At 35.0% G+C, this 21191-nt stretch overlaps 2 protein-coding genes across 2 annotated transcripts in view; one reads left to right on the top strand and one right to left on the bottom strand.

Moving 5' to 3' along the window:
• The window catches only part of LOC134814033 (protein O-mannosyl-transferase TMEM260-like), a 35566-nt gene extending 16920 nt beyond the window's left edge, over positions 1–18646 (bottom strand). The window contains exons 1-9 of the mRNA XM_063822009.1: positions 18421–18646; positions 17844–17976; positions 8457–8579; positions 8033–8127; positions 7762–7875; positions 7357–7425; positions 7013–7123; positions 6789–6910; positions 5903–6017 (exon numbers count right to left, since the gene is read on the bottom strand). Coding sequence (XP_063678079.1) covers positions 5903–6017; positions 6789–6910; positions 7013–7123; positions 7357–7425; positions 7762–7875; positions 8033–8127; positions 8457–8579; positions 17844–17976; positions 18421–18423 — 885 coding nt within the window. The 5' untranslated portion in view covers positions 18424–18646. The remainder of the gene's footprint in view (positions 1–5902; positions 6018–6788; positions 6911–7012; positions 7124–7356; positions 7426–7761; positions 7876–8032; positions 8128–8456; positions 8580–17843; positions 17977–18420) is intronic.
• On the top strand, positions 1372–5354 carry LOC134814035 (uncharacterized). Its single transcript, XM_063822013.1, has 5 exons — positions 1372–1696; positions 2545–2654; positions 2901–3067; positions 3334–3837; positions 4451–5354. Exons 1-5 carry the CDS (start codon positions 1510–1512, stop codon positions 4584–4586), a joined length of 1104 nt encoding a protein of 367 aa, XP_063678083.1. The 5' UTR covers positions 1372–1509; the 3' UTR covers positions 4587–5354.
• Positions 18647–21191: the final 2545 nt, after the last annotated feature.

The following is a 21191-nucleotide window of genomic DNA, read 5'->3' as shown; positions in this document are numbered from 1 at the left end:
TTGCCCCCTCCCATAACTTATCAATCTTTGAGTACACCAAAAAAGCGTTAAGATAGGTTTTAGTGGAAATTCCCTCATCAATATTGGGGTGTTACGATATATCCCGTTAATTATTGCACAATAATATCAATTATGTACTCTACAAACACTGTTAGAAAAGAAGATAGGATAAGTCATATGACTGACTCATATTTTATAGTGTAGTGTGTAATTGTGTATACTATCCTTTTCCGAAGGACATTTATTTCTGATACCTAGCTTCATTTTGCGCTGAAATCAAAAGTAAAATCTAGCTTGAACTTTACTATAAGTTTCGGTAAAATTAGAATTATCTGAAGCTCGTTGTTTTGTCCCGGGTTAAGAGAAACATAGTGTGACCTCCTCCACTTGACTCTTATATTTTCTTATGAACACTGGAATTCAATATCCATCACATTGTCCATTCCTGGTCTCATAGGACAGTAAAGAAACTCATTATTAGTTATTATATATAATATATTTACAGAGTATTGAATCGTACACTAAATGTATACGCTCTGTTTTAGTCATGTATTGAACACTGGTATGTGAAAAGTAATTACAACACTGAATATGGGGCATTAACGGAACCTATTCTGTTTAAACTGGAACTGTTTATAATAAATAACGCTTGTTTTGACTTGCTTTGTTGTTTCGCCTTAGTGCACGTGCGTGTTAACTGTAAAAGGCCACCTATACAGGCCTACCTGTTTCTCAAGTAACAGAAGTACAGAACAAACTAGCATCTCACTGTGTATACGTGAATTAAGTAGTTTCTGATCCAGGGAGATTTGGGTACCCCTCACTAGCAACTACACTAAGTTCCATTATGTTCAGTCATTAAACAGCTAAAAAAGCACCAGAAGTGGTTGCAGCTTAGTCCAGCATATTCCACCATCTGAACAGATCATGACAATAAACACATGGTGAGACCACCTGACGCCCATATAAGGGCATGTATAAGGAGCTGATATTATAGGCCACATTAGATGTATGTGTTCTTAATCCCATGTTGAGCCGGGCAGTTATGAAGGTTGATTGAGCTGTATTGTGAGGAACTGATGCAGTAACATGTAAATCACAGCATTGCTTTTCTGTTTGTGTGATCAGTCGGCTTGTTGTTTTGTGCGGTTTAAGGGTTGTTTTCGGTTATCTCACTTTTTTCTTAAGCTGTTAATCATCCCGAATCTATCGCTCGTTATCGTCGATTTGTTGCCAACGCCCCAAAAGGCCCCGATTTCTAGGGCCCTTTTTGGATTTTCGATATTTGTGGGGCCTTTTGGGGCGTTGCCCCCCCCCCCCCCCCCCGAATTAACATGTACAGCTTGTAGAACTTAAATTGTAACCAATACCAGGCCATGGTCATTTAACAAAACAACACTCTGAAAACGACACTCTGTCATAACACCATCCACCGTGACCAGTGGTAACCAGTGGTAACCAGTTGTAACCAGTGGTAACCAGTTGTAACCAGTGGTAACACCAGCTAAAATGGACCGGATACTAACTCTCCTTGGTTTAAAGAAGCCGGAAATACCAGTAGAACAATTCCCACCATTGCCACAAGATGATGATATAAACTCTAAAGGAATGACTCAGTATTTTGATCTTAATCTTAAGAAGGCCGGGTCTACTGCAACTAAAAGTACTAAAAGTATCGACGCCGTGTCTGAGTCAGGTGATTATATACTTAATTAATTAATTGATTATCAATTGTTGGAGTAGTTCGCTGTTTATTAGTCTCGTGATGCAATACTGATAGTTGGATAATATCTGGTTGAAAGAGACAAGGACAAATGGAACGCCATCTTCAGGCTATTATAGCCTGAAGATGGCGTTGACACCGAAAATTTGCAACTATCAGTATCAATTAATTGATTTATTAGTGGATAATTAATCAATTACAATTATAGGGTGTTTTACATAAAATGTGACTACATAGGGGGGGGGGTCCAAGGGGAACTTTGGGGAGTTTTGGGGAACTTTTTTTTGGGGAACTTCAGGAAACCTGGGGGACTTTCCCAAAGTTCCCCAAAAAATTATCAATGAAACAAATAATTTTGGGGAATTTTGGGGAAATTTTTTTTGGGGAACTTCAGAAAGTTCCCCAAAATTCCCCAAAGTTCCCCAAAAAAATTATTATGCCAAAAAAATTATCATGCTGCAAGTATCAACAAGTAAGTTAAGATTATACCTTATAATAACATACATGTTAACATTAATGGGTATTAATGTATATTAGAGAAATTTTGAATAATTTTGAATAATTTTGAATAATTTTGAATAATTTTGAATAATTTTGAATAATTTTGAATAATTTTGGGGAATTTTGGGGAACTTTGGGGAGTTTTGGGGAACTTTTTTTTGGGGAACTTCAGAAATCTTGGGGGACTTTCCCAAAGTTCCCCAAAGTTCCCCTTGGACCCCCCCCTACATACGAGCAAAATAATCCGGACATTATTCAATAATTGACTATCTGACGAGATAATCAGTAATGCTGTTTCTAACAATATCAATAATAATCAGGTACCTCCGCAACCCGGTCCGTGGCGGACTCGTCCGTCGACCAGGACCCGTACAGGGACGTGAGTCTGCGCGTGCACGTGCGCCTTTTAAAGAAACAGAATAATATGAAGGTTAGCAGGGATACGACGAGTACAGGGTGTCCCACATGCGGTACACCCTGTATATTGTTATTAATTGACTAATCAGTCTGTTGTTTTAATTTATTTTGATCGTTCAAGTTGCACGTGATTTTATATTTGAAACCTAAAAACTCAGATCTAACAGACAAATTCACAAAATATTTTAACCGCATGTTTATTTAATTACAAAATAGTATGGATCATTAATTAAATGTTAATTAATTACATGTGGTTCAGGTGAGACTACACGTGAAGGTAGACCCTGAAGAAACAGACAACTGGATAATCCCAGATAAGGGCAAAGCAAACGATCTGTTCTTCAATAACGACGAACAGTACGAGTTCCCGACGAGAATAGCACCAATTAAAGAACATCATATAGAGTATGAGGATCGATCTGATGGGTATGTTGTTATTTACTGATAATTACTGCTAATTGCTGATAATTACTGCTAATTACTACTAATTACTAAATAGTTTTCATAAGATTTTCAAATTCCCACTCGTTTTCCAGAGTCTGGAAAATGGGTTATTATTAGTTAGGAGGCAGGTTATTTTAGTTAATTATTTTAATACGTTATTTTTAGTTATTTTAGTTACTTTTAAGTACTAACTAAAATAACCTGCCTCCTAACTAACTAACTAACAATAATACGTCTCTCCTACACAGGTACCACAGTCAAACCAACTCACAGTCCAGCATAGCAGAAATGAGTGAAATACCCTCACTTGATATGAACCCTATTATCAACGAGGACGACAAGTTTAGGTTCCTAATGGAGGAACTGAACAAGGAGAAACAGGACTACGATACTACAAAACTAGAGATCATCCACTTTGTTTACGCAAAGGCTCTTAAAGGCGCTGTTAGCTCAGAGGAAGTCAAAAAATTTCCGTTTGATAAGATTTGTATTATCCTTAGAGATTACTTCAATGTTATGGGGATTAGTATTGCTAACTCGGGAGATCTGGTTTTCTTTGAGAAGGCTAAAAAAAGGAAACCCAAGAAGAAGAAAGGAATGGGTTCAATAGATCTTCTATCTCAAGCTCACCAGAAAGCTAACTATAATCTACTTCAAGATGCACAAAAACAAGAGTTTTCAAAGAAGAAGAAGTATTGTAAGGAGGCTATTGAGCTTTACACTGAACTTGAGGAACGATTCATCAACTACAGGTAGGGGTGCTTTTATCTTATTGGTTGGATTGTGTCACGTGGTGTGAGTACTGTATTCTGATTGGTTGGTTTGTGTCACGTGGTGTGAGTACTTTGTTCTAATTGGTCGGTTTGTGTCACGTGGTGTGAGTACTGTGTTCTAATTGGTCGGTTTTTGTCGCATGGTGTGAGTACTGTGTTCTTATTGGTTGGTTTGTGTCACGTGGTGTGAGTACTGTGTTCTGATTAATTGGTTTGTGTCACGTGGTGTGAGTACTGTGTTCTTATTGGTAGGTTTGTGTCACGTGGTGTGAGTTCTGTGTTCTGATTGGTTAGTTTGTGTCACGTGGTGTGAGTACTGTGTTCTGATTGGTTGGTTTGTGTCACGTGGTGTGAGTACTGTGTTCTGATTGGTTGGTTTAAGTCAGCTACTTAGCGCTTAGTTCGTGCTTGGGTTTAATGTCAAGTAAAGTAAGTCTTTCGGTCATAACAAATTTATCTTTTGAAAAATTACGTGATTTATATTTGTTTTTTACGCAACATGATTATTGATTATTGAACCACGTGTTAAACCACGTGTTAAACCACGTGTTAAACCACGTGTTAAACCACGTGTTAAACCTGACTTCAACAGAGCGTATTACTACGAAGCAGTGGACTGTTACGACGTGCAGATTATAGAGAGCAGGTTCGGGTACTTCATGTGTGAGATGCAGGAGGAGCTGATGACGGGCAACATGATCCTCAGTGGTCAGGTGGTACCGGACTAGAACCTGGCACGTGACTAGAACCTGTCACGTGACTAGAACCTGTCACGTGACTAGAACCTGTCACGTGACTAGAACCTGTCACCTGACTAGAACCTGTCACCTGACTAGAACTTGGCACGTGACTAGAACCTGTCACATGACTAGAACCTATCACGTGATGGTCACGTGATGGTCAAGCAGAAACAGATCAGACTATTCTTAGTCCTGGGGTAAAGCGGAGGCTGGGAATTATAACAATGAAATTTAAAAATACATGAACATTTTTCTGAAAAAACAGTAGCGGTCAAGATTCATGTTTAAGTCAAGAAATATGATAATTCACTAGTGAATAGGATCAACTAAATAAAACTAACATTGTGCAATTAAGCGTCCACCAGTGCAGAAGTGATTATTTAACCAAATGATAAAATCATTGCAAATTCCTTGTGAAATCTGGGCTTGTACACTGTACAGTAATTCTTTTTATTCGTATTTAAACAAACAAGGGTGTAATCACTAATCAGACAATCAATAGGTTTACACAGAGTCTTACTTGGGCAACTACACGAGTTGTAGCCTCTAAGTTCTTTAAATTATCTATATTCTGTAAAGTTACTTTTGTAAGATTATATACGAATGTTTTCAAATGTTAAATCGATGTTTATAGATGCATTAGTTATTTGTTTTACTATAAATGTGCTATCAAGCTATCAGTTATGCCTGAATGCGGTGCTTTCAGATTCTTCTCGATGAATGTTCTTGAATTTTCCTTCTTACATAAACATTAAACATAGATGTTTCACTGCTACAGTTCAACACATTCACAAACATCACGTGCAATTCACGCGTGTTTCATAAACATCACGTGCAATTCACGTGTGATTAGCAAACATCACGGGAATTTCACACGTTATTAAAAATATCACGTGCAATTAACATCAATTAGTCTGTAAATCATCATGCAGGTTAACTTACACCTCCCCCAAAAGAGATACCGCCGTAACTAGTGAAGTGATAGTCGTGTTTTACTTAATTTATAGTTACATAAATCATAATATAATAAGTTATAATACGAATGGATTAAGTATGAGCTTATATTTTAACCTTTCGTCACAATTCAGATGATAAACCTTTGGGGAGAGTTAAATTTTTAAATTCATATTTCGTTAAAACGAAATATGAGAGAACAAACTAATTTTTCAACAGAAACTTGTCGTTTTTCGAGAAAAGGTGCTAACTCAGCTGAACTCAGCTGAACTCAGCTGATAAAAACTAGCAAGAACAAGCTGATTGAACTAAAACAAAACAATAGAATAACATAAACAAAGTTCACCTACCACTCCTTTGTAGATACCCTCAATGTCAGTGATATTAGCGAAGGAGCAGAAGAAACCAGTGTAAAGGACAAACGTGGTTTTAAGGAAACATACAAACTTCCTGTCGTGCTCCCGCCTGAAAATATTTTTAGGTCTTGAATCTTGATTATATGAGGACTCCCTAAAAGTAGTATGTTCTAATTAACCCTTTTCATACCTAAAGTGTTCACACTTGCAATACTTGAACCAACTAACTGAATATTTTCTTGTGGTTTAGTTGCATGTCTGAACACAGCAAGTTTACCCTTTGAACAATGTAACTGTTCAACATAATCATAGAACAACACGAATATCACGTGACTAATTAATTTGGACAATACAGTTCCTTATTGAACTAATAAAGAACAGATTTAAATTGCATTGTTATATTTCATGGGTCCAAGTTTAAATTGTTTTCCTGGAAATTGTCACCAGCAATTGTGTCTCCCCTCCCTAATTTAAGAATCCCAAACTTAGTCTGAAGTCTGAACACATCAAGCTTATCCTTTGAACAATGTAACTGCTCAACATAATCATAGAACAACACAAATATCACGTGACTAATTAATTTGGACAATACAGTTCCTTATTGAACTAATAAAGAACAAATTTAAATTGCATTGTTATATTTCATGGGTCCAAGCTTAAATTATTTTCCTGGACATTGTCACCAGCAATTGTGTCTCCCCTCCCTAATCATGTTCTGCTACTCATCTCTCCGTCTTGGCAATGGCTTGAGATCGAGGAATTTGTACAATAATGTATGTTATGTACTGACTAAACATAACTTTTAGTTATTGTGGAACACTTATAGGTTACACACATCTCAAACTTAAGTATAACGTATGAAATTGTCCTGTTTTCTTACCATATCATTGCTGTAGTTGCGAAGAGAGCGAGTAGTAGAACTGGTATGGTCAACTCTCTCATAAGATCAACTGTTAGGATAGAATAGTTCCTCCAAATGTCAACATCCGCTTCATTCTTAACCTGATAATGTTTTGGTAGGTAATACAATTATCTGAACAGACATTATTTCGACAGAGGAATAAAATTTCCACTTTGTGCAATAAGAAAATTGTAAGAACTAACCAATTTGAGTGTGCCATAGTCCTTTCTGAAGAAATGGAACAGGAAACCCTCCGTAGTTCGGTGATCACCCCAGGATACCCGCGCTGTTCTCAGATAACTCGCAATCGGTAACTGAGGGCAAAATATAAGGTTTGGGGAGGGATCGGTAACTGAGGGAAAAATATAAGGTTTGGGGAGGGACCTTGAATGCTGGTTTTGAAATAAATGTTTGGTAAAATGATTTCATCGGATTAGTTCGGTCAGTATACAACATACCTTGATGAATTGTAGCGTTTCTGAAATTCTATACTTTGCTGCTAATAATAGAACATGAAAATGTAATTGGCTGGCAACGCTCTCCTAACCTGTAGGTACAGAATCATCGGGGATAACCCAGCGATAGTCAGGTTGATTACATTCTGTGTAGTGATCAGCTGAAAAAATAGTATTTTCTAGATCAAATCAGGGTCGAGCAAAGTGACAAATCGGTCCTGAGGGGTGTTGTGCCCAGCCCTCAGGGTTGTTCGCGGGCTTTGTGATGAAATGAAAGTCTGAATGTGCGTAAATAATTTGTCCGTGCGCGTAGAGATCTCTAAATAGTGTACACCGCGCGTTCCGTCTTTAATTTAAGTAGACCCCTCTCAATTCATCGGAACGTGGTCCTATGAATATTGTTCATGCGTATCAAATAGTTAAGTTCAACATTATCTATATAATAAATTGCACAATTGTATCCTAAATATAAGCAATTTTACAAAAGATGTAAATACCTCATGATCAAGCAGATCCGACAATACAAAGCATACAAGAGCAATAACGATAAGAGATGCTGTGTGCTGATTGGTTAACGCAAACCCGCTCAGTATTGCTAGAATGTATGTCAGCTGAAAAAGTGAGGGTAAACCTTACAACTTGTTAAATATAGGTATTGGAAAGCTAAGGAGATTAAAGATAAATGTGATAAGTTAAACGAGATTCTTTTTCTTAACCTCAATCTAAGAGAATTTAAAATAATGAAAATTAAACATTGTCTCGTCCCACCTTAAGCTTCTTCTCTGAATCCTCCTCAATGCAGAAGTCGTACATTACCAACATTATAGCCATGCACAGGGCATTGTTGAGCGAGAATACCTCACCTGTTTGAATAAATAACAGTGTTTATAAGGTCTACAAAAAATAGATGTATATTACAATGTGAATATTTGGAAGTCTATCGGGATTATGGAGGACCACATTCTTAACCACCAACTACAAATTTTAACAGCATTTCAATAACAGGTAAGGAGGAACTTTATTGCAAGTATGGGTACCTACTATATAACTACCTTGTATAACATCCAGAGAAATTTGCAATAAATGCTCAATATATTGAGATTCTTATTGAAAATTTGGTGTGCACAAGATTAAAAACCCACCTTGATTTAAGATTGAAGTGTATAAAACACATAAGAAATACACAGTATACCTGTAATGCTCCATATCCAGAAGAATCTAGAAAACCCCGTCATGGCACATATTATAAGAGCAACAGTCACATTCTTAGTGGCTCTTAACAGGCAGGCTCCTAGTAGCGCATTTGTTATGCTACCTGAAAAAGGAATTGTTACAGGTACTAACCAGAGACATTATTGTAACAACAAATAACAATATAATTGTTGTAACGATATTATGATTATAGCATTTATTATCTATAATAATACCGTAATACTTTAGCTGTTGAGTGTTGCGCGCAAACCGGAGGTGAGGGCGAGCACAGGCACGAAACCAAGCCAGGTATTATGTGTTATAATGTACGACACGTGGGAAATTATCAGCGCTCAGTGTTTACGAATTTTTGGGGATATAAATCCCAGATAACATTATAATGACATACTCTTATTTGATTATAAATTATTTATTGGACATTGATTTTAGAGACTGCTTTTGATTGAACTAATCACAACATTCCAAATCTATTATATTCATTATGTGAATATGTAGTTGCGTGGGAATATTTCAACCTGGTTAAGCTTAACACTGGCTACACACCTTAATACCAGCTTATTATGCGTTATAGTGTAACATACCATGTAAGGCTCATAATAAATTCCACAAATACTTTAGTAGTAAGCACTAAGCATGTTTCATTGGTACATCTCATTAAAAGTAGTGCACCTGCAGGTTGGTGATAGCAAATACTTTTCTTAACCTCCTAACTGTGGTAACTTTTACGGATATTAACTAATGTAATTAACACCCTTGCTGTATTAATAACAGTTGTTTATATTCTATTTGTACCCGTTAATAGGTTAAACGCTATAGTTGTTACTGTAGGAAAGGAAGTAAGTTGCTCGTGCCGTGTTATTTGAGAAAACACTTGTTAATTGAGAGGTAATTGAAAGTTAAAGGAGAGGCAGTGCTACTTTCCTACCAATATACATAGACCACAGCTGTAGACCTATTATAAACAAACCAGTAGGACCGACCAGTAGGACCGACCAGTAGGACCGACCAGTAGGACCAACCAGTAGGACCAACCAGTAGGACCGACCAGTAGGACCGACCAGTAGGACCGACCAGTATAGTACGACCGATCAGTAGGACCGACCAGTAGGACCGACCAGTAGGACCGACCAGTAGGACTGATCAGTAGGACCGATCAGTAGGACCGACCAGTAGGATAGCTAGAATAATTGAAGGATTTATTTGTACAGGTATAACAACACAAAACTCATAGTCATACAATTGATACATTTGTCTGATCATGAGATACTTCTAAACTTCTATACTTCTATACTTCTATACTTCTATACTTCTATACTTCTATACTTCTATACTTCTATACTTCTATACTTCTATACTTCTTTACTTCTATACTTCTATACTTCTATACTTCTATACTTCTATACTTCTATACTTCTATACTTCTATACTTCTTTACTTCTATACTTCTATACTTCTATACTTCTATACTTCTATACTTCTATACTTCTATACTTCTTTACTTCTATACTTCTATACTTCTATACTTCTATACTTCTTTACTTCTATACTTCTATACTTCTATACTTCTATACTTCTATACTTCTATACTTCTATACTTCTATACTTCTATACTTCTATACTTCTATACTTCTATACTTCTATACTTCTATACTTCTATACTTCTATACTTCTATACTTCTATACTTCTATACTTCTTTACTTCTATACTTCTATACTTCTTTACTTCTATACTTCTATACTTCTATACTTCTATACTTCTATACTTCTTTACTTCTATACTTCTATACTTCTATACTTCTATACTTCTATACTTCTATACTTCTATACTTCTTTACTTCTATACTTCTATACTTCTATACTTCTATACTTCTATACTTCTATACTTCTATACTTCTATACTTCTATACTTCTATACTTCTATACTTCTATACTTCTATACTTCTATACTTCTATACTTCTATACTTCTATACTTCTATACTTCTATACTTCTATACTTCTTTACTTCTATACTTCTATACTTCTATACTTCTATACTTCTATACTTCTATACTTCTATACTTCTTTACTTCTATACTTCTATACTTCTATACTTCTATACTTCTATACTTCTATACTTCTATACTTCTATACTTCTATACTTCTTTACTTCTATACTTCTATACTTCTATACTTCTATACTTCTATACTTCTTTACTTCTATACTTCTATACTTCTATACTTCTATACTTCTATACTTCTATACTTCTATACTTCTATACTTCTTTACTTCTATACTTCTATACTTCTATACTTCTATACTTCTATACTTCTATACTTCTATACTTCTATACTTCTATACTTCTATACTTCTTTACTTCTATACTTCTATACTTCTATACTTCTATACTTCTATACTTCTATACTTCTATACTTCTATACTTCTTTACTTCTATACTTCTATACTTCTATACTTCTTTACTTCTATACTTCTATACTTCTATACTTCTATACTTCTATACTTCTATACTTCTATACTTCTATACTTCTATACTTCTATACTTCTATACTTCTATACTTCTATACTTCTATACTTCTATACTTCTATACTTCTATACTTCTATACTTCTATACTTCTATACTTCTATACTTCTATACTTCTATACTTCTATACGGTACTTCTATACTTCTTTACTTCTATACTTCTATACTTCTATACTTCTATACTTCTATACTTCTATACTTCTATACTTCTATACTTCTATACTTCTATACTTCTATACTTCTATACTTCTATACTTCTATACTTCTATACTTCTATACTTCTATACTTCTATACTTCTATACTTCTATACTTCTATACTTCTATACTTCTATACTTCTATACTTCTAAACTTCTATACTTCTATACTTCTATACTTCTATACTTCTATACTTCTATACTTCTATACTTCTATACTTCTATACTTCTATACTTCTATACTTCTATACTTCTATACTTCTATACTTCTTTACTTCTATACTTCTATACTTCTATACTTCTATACTTCTATACTTCTATACTTCTATACTTCTATACTTCTATACTTCTATACTTCTATACTTCTATACTTCTATACTTCTATACTTCTATACTTCTATACTTCTATACTTCTATACTTCTATACTTCTTTACTTCTATACTTCTATACTTCTATACTTCTATACTTCTATACTTCTTTACTTCTATACTTCTATACTTCTATACTTCTATACTTCTATACTTCTATACTTCTATACTTCTAACTACTGTCTACAATAGTCTGAACACAGTTTACAATAGTCTGAATACAGTCTACTATATATTATATGGACACGTTCATTGAAGTTTGAGGAAATTGGTAAATTTCTAAAACAGCGTTTTTGACGATAGTGGTTTAATTTTAACATATATTAATCTAGCGTGTTCATAAGTTCTGAACATTAGCCACGTGACCCATACTCCCATATGCACTGCTCAGAAATAAAATGTATTGCTTTTAGGCACTATAATGTAAAAAATGTCACATTTTTGTGACATTGTTTACCATAGCTGCCCGATTAGCATTTTTTGGTCTAAAATATAGTAGATTAGGTCAATATAACAATTATGATTCAACATTGGTTAAAGGGCAGTGATTGAACGGCTTTAAGGCAATATTTCGTAAACTTTGTCACACTCAGAATACGGGACCTCTTTTCTACTGTGAGGTGTCCTCAAAACCCTTTCAACTCATTATTTGATAGTTCTTCTGCCAATCATAGCCCTAAAATATGTTTTTTTGAAAAGTTAACAAATACATGCACTTGGCTATTGGGAAATGATGTAAATTCTGTCACATTATATGGAATTTGAAATTCTGGGTGAATTTCCGAAATCATTTATATCTGATTTTGGTTTGGAAGGCGGGAAAACTCTATATGAGGACGATACACGGATACAGTTGATTGAAGTATAGGGCAGTTGATGTAAACATCGTCACAAAATGATACGAAATCGTAAATGGACACGTTCATGATGAAGTTTAAGGATATTGGTAAACCAAAAAAAATAGCGTGTTCATAAGTTCTGAACATTAGCCACGTGACCCATACTCCCATATGCACTGCTCAGAAATAAAATGTATTGCTTTTAGGCACTATAATGTAAAAAATGTCACATTTTTGTGACATTGTTAACCATAGCTGCCCGATTAGCATTTTTTGGTCTAAAATATAGTAGATTAGGTCAATATAACAATTATGATTCAACATTGGTTAAAGGGCAGTGATTGAACGGCTTTAAGGCAATATTTCGTAAACTTTGTCACACTCAGAATACGGGACCTCTTTTCTACTGTGAGGTGTCCTCAAAACCCTTTCAACTCATTATTTGATAGTTCTTCTGCCAATCATAGCCCTAAAATATGTTTTTTTGAAAAGTTAACAAATACATGCACTTGGCTATTGGGAAATGATGTAAATTCTGTCACATTATATGGAATTTGAAATTCTGGGTGAATTTCCGAAATCATTTATATCTGATTTTGGTTTGGAAGGCGGGAAAACTCTATATGAGGACGATACACGGATACAGTTGATTGAAGTATAGGGCAGTTGATGTAAACATCGTCACAAAATGATACGAAATCGTAAATGGACACGTTCATGATGAAGTTTAAGGATATTGGTAAACCAAAAAAAATAGCGTGTTCAGAAGTTCTGGACATTAGCCAGGTGACCCTATACTTCCATATACACGGCTCAGAAATACAATTTATTGTTTTTAGGCACTATAATGTAAAAAATGTCACATTTTTGTGACTGTGTTAACCATAGCTGCCCAATTAGCATTTTTTGGTTTAAAATATAGTAGATTAGGTCATTCTAACAATTATGATACAACATTTGGCTGAAGGGCAGGGATCGAACGGTTTTATGGCAATATTTCGTAAACTTTGTCACACTCAGAATGCGATACCTCTTTTCTACTGTGAGGTGTCCTCAAAACCCTTTCAACTCATTATTTGATGGTTCTTCTACCAATCATAGCCCTAAAATATGTTGTTTTGAAAAGTTAGCAAATATATGCACTTATTGGGAAATGATGTAAATTCTGTCACATTATATGGAATATAAATTTTGGGTGAATTGCTGAAATCATTTATATCTGGTTTTGGTTTGGAAGGCGGGAAAACTGTATATAAGGACGATGCACGGATAGAGCTGATTCAAGTTAAGGGCAGTTGATGTAAAAATTGTCACAATAATAATAAGGGCAGTTGATATGAAAGAAAATCTATCTAACTAATGCAATGGCTAATGTGACGAAATTTACATTTCTTGACCCTATTTTGAAGAACCATGCCTCGATTAGAATTCAATATTCTTTCAGGAATTATTAGTAGGTTATTATTCAGCAAATCAGAACTCAAGTTTAACAATTCTGAGTTTAATTTTACTAAGTTACCGAAATGTGACGAAATTCACTTTTCCTGCCCCAACAGTATAATTTCAATGTGATGAAAAGTGGGCAAGGGTTTCTATATTTCCTTATCTCTGAATTAATCATTTCAAACTATAATTAGGACTGTTGATGTGAAAGAAAATGTATCTAAATTTTACAATGACGTATGTGACGAAATTTACATTTCTTGACCCTATTTTGAAGAACCATAACCCGATTAGAATTCAATATTCTTCCAGGAATTATTGGTAGGTTATTTTTCAGCAAATCAGAACTCAAGTTTAACAATGCTGAGTTTGATATCACTAATTTACCGAAATGTGACGAAATTTACTTTTCCTGCCCCAACAGTATAATTTCAATGTGATGAAAAATGGGCATGGGTTTCTATATTTCCTGTATAAATCCATTCCAACTATAATAAGGGCAGTTGATACGAAAGAAAATATAACTAACTAATGCAATGGTTGATGTGACGAAATTTACATTTCTTGCCCCTATTTTGAAGAATCATACCTCAATTAGTATATAATGTTACTTTATCACCATCACTATGTCGATAAATTAGTTATTTTGCCAACACGGAGCAAATAAAGTTATAATATTTTTTTTGTGACGAAATTTACAAATTTTGACCCTGTTCAGGTGTTGAAATTTATCCAATGTTAACATATCACTGCCATATAATAATTTATATGACCGGCGTATGGTTGAAATATTGTTAATTGATCCATAGTACGTAATATAGGGTGTTTAAGTTGGTATACTAATATTTACTCAATTTCACACATGTTGAGATATCATACAAATTTATGTGACTAAATTTACCTATTTCTGCCTTCTGTATTTGTATTTGCCTATAACAATGAAATATGTGAACAATTCCAAACACATTCAGCTCACAAAATAATGCTAGACTATTCGGGATTTCTTGTCAGGATGTCATAAACATCCCTCATATAAATTTCTTAAATGTGTGACGGAGTTTACATGGTGCTACCATTTAAGGAAAAAAGTCGCTAAATATGTAGATAATAGTCATATACAGCTATTCTATGAATTTGAAATTCGAAAATTTGGTCAAACACGGCAACAAGGGGTCCATATAAACTCCGTCACGTTTTTATAGTGTGACAAAGTTTACAACTCACTGCCGGCCGCATTTAAGCGATATCTTATCGTCTGATAAAGATATCGTTATGCGACAAAGTTTATCTAGAGGATGAAACGATTATCCTAACCATTGAGGGTTTATATAGTTTCATAGTGTGACACATTTTACATCATCGTGCCATTCAGTAGGGTCACTAATATTTACCAATATCCTCAAACTTCAATGAACGTGTCCATATCGTTTAAATCCAAACGTCAGGACCTTTTAGCTGTGTACGTACGGTTTATTTATGGTTCATTTATGGTTCATTTACGGTTTATACCATCACAGATTTCTTCAGGATTTCAAACTTTCAGGAGGAAATTTTGATGACTTCTGATGTTCCCTATAATGGTTGTGTAAAGTTGCGCATAAATCACTGAGTTTTCTTATATATATAAATTATGTAAAATCAGCAGATTTTCAGTTACGAAATCTCACTCAAGCTCTAAGGTAACCCTTTTCGAACCTTCTAATGTACTGCAGTACGTGTTGTGTCACGTGATACAGTACGTGTTGCTGTCACGTGATACAGTACGTGACTACGTGATGCGGTGATGTGTCATGATATATAATATAGTTATCAGTCCTCCTCCGGTTCTCTCTCTCGTAACTTCGTAATCATGATTACACCTGCAGTGTGTGCAGGACTGCAGGTGTGTATAATATTATACAGTGCAGGTGTTTGTAGAATGAATACAGTAACCTATAACTAACAGAATGAATACAGTAACCTATAACTAACAGTACTGTGTATTACTACAGCTCAACCTGCTCAGTCTGACTAATTGGGAATTTAAACTCTTGAAACCTATAACTAATAAAGTAACCAGTAACTGTTACAGTAGTCAATAGTTAGTACAACCAATATCTATAACTTTTAATAAACTTTTTTGATGTTGATACTTGAACAGAGAACTGGTTTGTTTTGAAGGTTCTGACACATTAAATTACTTAACTATCATTACTTTTACAGACATCTCTGTATCTATTGAACTGCAGTTGAAATCTCCCCAACCAATCAACACACAGTACGGTATCACGTCCAGGAGACGGGCTCTACAATTGTGGAGCGAGAAAAAGAAGAAAAGTAGTGTCGGTACTCAGAACCTACTGAGTAGACGAGTAGGGGGGGGCAACGCCCCAAAAGGCCCCAAAAAGCCCCGATTTCTAGGGCCCTTCTTGGATTTTCGATATGTGTAGGGCCTTTTGGGGCCCTAGAATTAACTTCAATTTCATCAAGTTTGATATATGCTAAGTGCTTTAATGATATTATCTGGCTACTTGCGCAGTACTTTTATGTTTATTTGAGTGTATTTACATGGAGATTATGGTCCATAAACACTATCAAATAGTGGTCAGGGTCAAAAGGCCCCAAAAGGCCCCAAAAAGCCCCGATTTCTAGGGCCCTTTTCGGATTTTCGATATGTGTGGGGCCTTTTGGGGCGTTGTCCCCCCCCCCCCTCCGAGTAGTAAATTATACATTATACAATGTATATTGTATATTGTATATTGTATATGGTATATATTGTATATTGTATATTGTATAATGTGTAATGTGTAAATTGTAATGTATAATGTTTAATGTATACTATCTTCTGTGTATAAATATCGTAAGAGGTATTTTAAAAGTGTTATATAATGCACTACAAATTTACTATGTTGGGTATTTGTAAACCTCACAAAATGTAACATCTATTATGGCACACTGCTATTTCGGGAACTGATATTCGATTATCACGACCCAAAAAGGGAAGATTGTTCGAATCATACTGCTGAACTTGTAACTATCCTCATCATATTTACATACAGAGTTTAGAAATCATCAGCTTATATAATACAGGGTGGTCCAGAATGAACCTTTGAGTACCATTCTAGAAAAGCTTGCATTACGCACTTAAAACTAAACTATGGATTGTTAAAAGTCTGCCCGTAAAATCTCTGGAAGTAAAGTCAATTGTAACCCACCCAGTAGTACCCGTGTTGAGAGCTAACCTTGCTCTCACTCTTACATAAGAGCATAAGATACACCAAGATCTTTTGTTTTGCTGCACACTCGCCCCAGTACAAGGAACTAATCTCCCAAATCTTAGAGCGCATGTACAGAGAGGGAGAGAGAAGCTGTAAAATGTATTTGTGGGGGGTGCACTATTCAACAACGATTAGTTACCCGCTATAATATCACAGTTAGTGTGTGAAATTGTTCACTGGACGAGAGAGTACCAGGTGGAGTTTGGGGATCTTGTCATTAAGTGATTAACGTGTAAGTTATTAAGTGATTAGCTGTAAGTAATTAGTAATTAAGTAATTCATGTGTAAGAAATTGAGTGATTGTTGGTTGTAAGGAGAGTGATTTTGAGTGTAAGATCTAATGTTTCAGGGTGCATATTTCCTAGTTAGGCTATTGTTCCCAAATAAATGTAAGCTGTTTCGTGAAATCAGTAAACCCTTTGTACATGACCAAATTTGACTCACTGCAAGAATTGGTTCCAGAGTAATGTATAAAATTGGGGAACCAGGCTCCCCGGTATTACCGTGTGCATTGTATTGGATAATAACATGCAGTACTTATTAGGGGTTAAAAATACAACCAGTATTATACAGTTCCAACTATTATATCACTATTAATTGACCAACTTTAGGATTGAATTTATTTCATGTTTACTAAATACAATTTATACATTAAATGTACACATCATGATGAAGTTCTGAACGAGTAACAATAAAATAAAGAGTACCTATTGCAAGACAGCACTAAGCTCATCACACTTACCCAAGACACAAGATAAGATGTTCACACGGAATGCAGTAGACCCGTATGGCAGAGCCAATATCGCTAGTTTAGCTAGTATTGTAAAGAGAGGGTAACCAGGAGGGTGAGCTACTCCAAACTCTTTAGCTGTTACCTGGGACAGTTTGGGAACTTTCAGCTAGGAAACTAAAGATCTGGGAAAATGGGAATTGATGGAATACTTATGGAAAGTTTCAATTTGATTTTAAACAAGGGTGTCCCATTATCTTGACCTGTTTGTAAATTAGGACCGTAACTGTTTGGAAGGTCCCCAATTAGTCATGTTCAGTGTTTACTATTGAGCAACCGTGACAAATTGTATACTATTTCCTGTTGAGTTTAACTGTAATACCGCAGTTTACTGCTATAGGGGCTATAACTGTGAACATTAGCTTAACTCAACCAGTCTTGTATATCTATAAGCATTAACTGTAAATCTGTTAATTATCTAGTTAAACTCAAGCCTACTGACTGAGGAGCATTACATAATTAGTATATGATTAAACCTGAACTCAAAACACGACAAGAAGAGAAATATTAAGAAAGTAATCACACTCACCATAAGCTCTCCGAGTCACCACCAGGAAGTGAAGGGTAAACAGTGGACAGGTATATAAACATGGAGAAGAGGAAGATGAAGCCAATACAGATTCTGTCCAGAGCGGTTGTTGGCAGATCAGGGGGTTGCTCAGGACCACTGGGTAGCTTGGAAGGACGCTCTGGACTGGGTGTCTTCTGTAGACCGTCCTGTCCAGTTTGCTGTTCTTTAGACGACTTCTACCCATCTTAGATAAGTAGATAGTATATTATATATGTACAGTAATTAACAAATTAATTCTTTGTTTTACTAGATCATGGTAACAGTGTTGTAAATTCCAGACAAAACATGTACTGTTTTTAACCTAATCCTCTGATTAATAGTTGCGTCACTGAGCTACAGACACCTCGTGGGATCAAATATAAGTACTAAACATTAGTGCCTCATTGTAACAATGTTGAGTCATACCTCTTATTTTGCCCTAATTGAAGCTTTTGTATGTTTAGACGTTTATAATTTATATGTGTTATTATGCATTGTCTTGACATTATTCTCACAACAACTTTCCATTACATTTTATAGTAGTGGGTCACTCATCAAGCTCGAGTTTATCACATATCGATTACAACTGATATTGACTAAATTATGCATCACAACTTCATTTCATAGCCGTCAACAATTGATCGAGATATAAGAGAAAGAATAGGGAAACATAAATTAAGTTTAAATGTTTTATCACTTGCCCAGTGCAATTAATTCCCTCCTACTTATTTAGAACTCTGAATCCTTACCAGTAAAATTAACCTCAATAAATGTTGTCATATCCTAAGAGGACAAGGATAAAAGAAAATCGCGATTATTTAGGCCGAAAATCGCTGCGTTGCGACATGCCAAACTAGGAAAAATCGCGGTGAAAATCTCGAAAATCATGGCGAAAGATAATTTATTTGTAGAGCAAATATAGATGTAATATATTCGTTGACTAGCTCTTTAGTCTAGTTAGATTAGCTATAAAAGTATGAATACTGAGCAGAGATTGCTTTTAGATCAGCCCTTCCAGACGATCTCGAAAGTACCTCCCAAACCTCGCCAGGACGGAACTCAATGTTCCACTTCGAAATTCAAATCTGAACTAATATACATAATATTATCAGTTAACTTGTGTTAATACTTTACCATACTACACGTAAACAAACAAATAAACCCTGTTTACAATGAGATAACATCACGTGATCGAATCATGTGTTTTGATAACAAAGCTAGAGACTAAGGGGTAAGGAGCACACTGCTTTTCATGTGTTTTATAGACTGACCAGGAAATCCTTTTCACAAATTGTACTATTTAAAGTCTTAACTATAATTCTAAAGATTATCTTTTCAGGGACGAAGGGCTCATCGTCCGAGAACAAAGCAGACACTCCTCATCAAGGACAAAAGAAAATCACGATTACTTAGGTTTAAAATAGTGGCACTGCGACAAGCCAAACTAAGATAAATTGTGGCGAATTTGCAGCAAAAGATAATGTATTGGCAGAGTTAGAATGAGATGTCATAAATTCGTTAACTAGCTCATTAACGTCAGATTGAAAAGAGAATGCGCAAATTTGGTCCTCAGATTTAAAGAAAAATGCGAAATTTGTTGCGGAGAACTTAAAAAATAGCAATTTGTTGCGAGGATCTGAGAAAATTGCGATTTGTTGCTTCAAACGGTAAAAATTGCGATTTGTCGCGGAGGATGGGAAAAATCGCGATTCCGCATGTGCTGCGATTTCCTTTTGACCTTGTAAGAGGAACATGACAGTTATAAGCTGACTCTTACCAAATCAAAAACTATCCTTTCTAGCCTAAGATAGGGCCAAAATAATGTTATATCACATGACCATAATTTAATATTAAATAATGCAGTGAGAAAACTGAGAAGATAAAGAGCAATACAGAGTTATTGTCAATTTAAATTAGTTAATAATACAAGTTTATAAAGTAAATAGGAATAACTATTACTAATTAACCTGGGATTCGTATTGTAATCCTATATTAGCCAGTCAATAGCTGGTCAGCATTGAACCTATTTGCCAGTTAATACAGACTGGGGAGCTATAGGATTCTAATACTCAGCATCCTTAGACTAAGAAACACCTACTCATTTTCTGTAGTTTGTGAGCATGTACACTGATTTCCTTGAGAGTGCTTTGGCCGATTTGGTTGCAACTCTTAGATATTGTTCCTAGAAGTCGTTTGATCGGCCTGAGACCGTAAAGCAGTGACATTATTAACTTAAAAGTATTCAAACACAAGAAAATTATTTTTTAATAGTACTGATATTAAGAATAATGAAATATTTACTGATTTGTTTCTGTCGATATGGCTTAAACTCCCAAATTTGTTACTAGGATACAAATTCTTTATAAAGACTTGATGTGTTGTATTTCGATTATATGCCAAATCGCATGCATAGCAGCATTGCTAACTGATACTCCCTTAAAAAGTTGGCTCCACTAGCTTAGACATCGGGATTGTATTGTGCTCCAGAGTTACAATTGTGATGGTAATTATATCAAAATTTGTTAGAGGCCAATTCAATTCTGCATATCTGGATGGTCCACGTAATGAAACCCTATACTATACTAATGATTCTGAGCTGGAATTCAATAAAGAAAAAGTCGTACAATATACATTTAATCAAATCAAGATCAAGAGTTGCAATTGGCAGAACACAATACTGAATACACAAATAACGGAAATGGTCCATTGCTACCAATATTATATTTGAAAAGTCAACTTAACTGAAAATG

The sequence above is a fragment of the Bolinopsis microptera genome, chromosome 4 (assembly GCF_026151205.1).
Source record: "Bolinopsis microptera isolate Bmic1 chromosome 4, MBARI_Bmic_1.0, whole genome shotgun sequence".
In the NCBI taxonomy this organism is placed as follows: domain Eukaryota; kingdom Metazoa; phylum Ctenophora; class Tentaculata; order Lobata; family Bolinopsidae; genus Bolinopsis; species Bolinopsis microptera.
The sequence above is the reverse complement of the archived record's forward strand: the minus strand, read 5'-3'. Positions and strand labels throughout refer to the sequence as shown.

Excerpts from the sequence above, each read along its gene's own strand:
- LOC134814035 (XM_063822013.1), top strand. The coding sequence starts at position 1,510 with ATGGACCGGATACTAACTCTCCTTGGTTTAAAGAAGCCGGAAATACCA. Across the intron at positions 1,697-2,544 it reads CGACGCCGTGTCTGAGTCAG|GTACCTCCGCAACCCGGTCC; the intron begins GTGATTATATAC and ends AATAATAATCAG. Across the intron at positions 3,068-3,333 it reads TATGAGGATCGATCTGATGG|GTACCACAGTCAAACCAACT; the intron begins GTATGTTGTTAT and ends TCTCCTACACAG.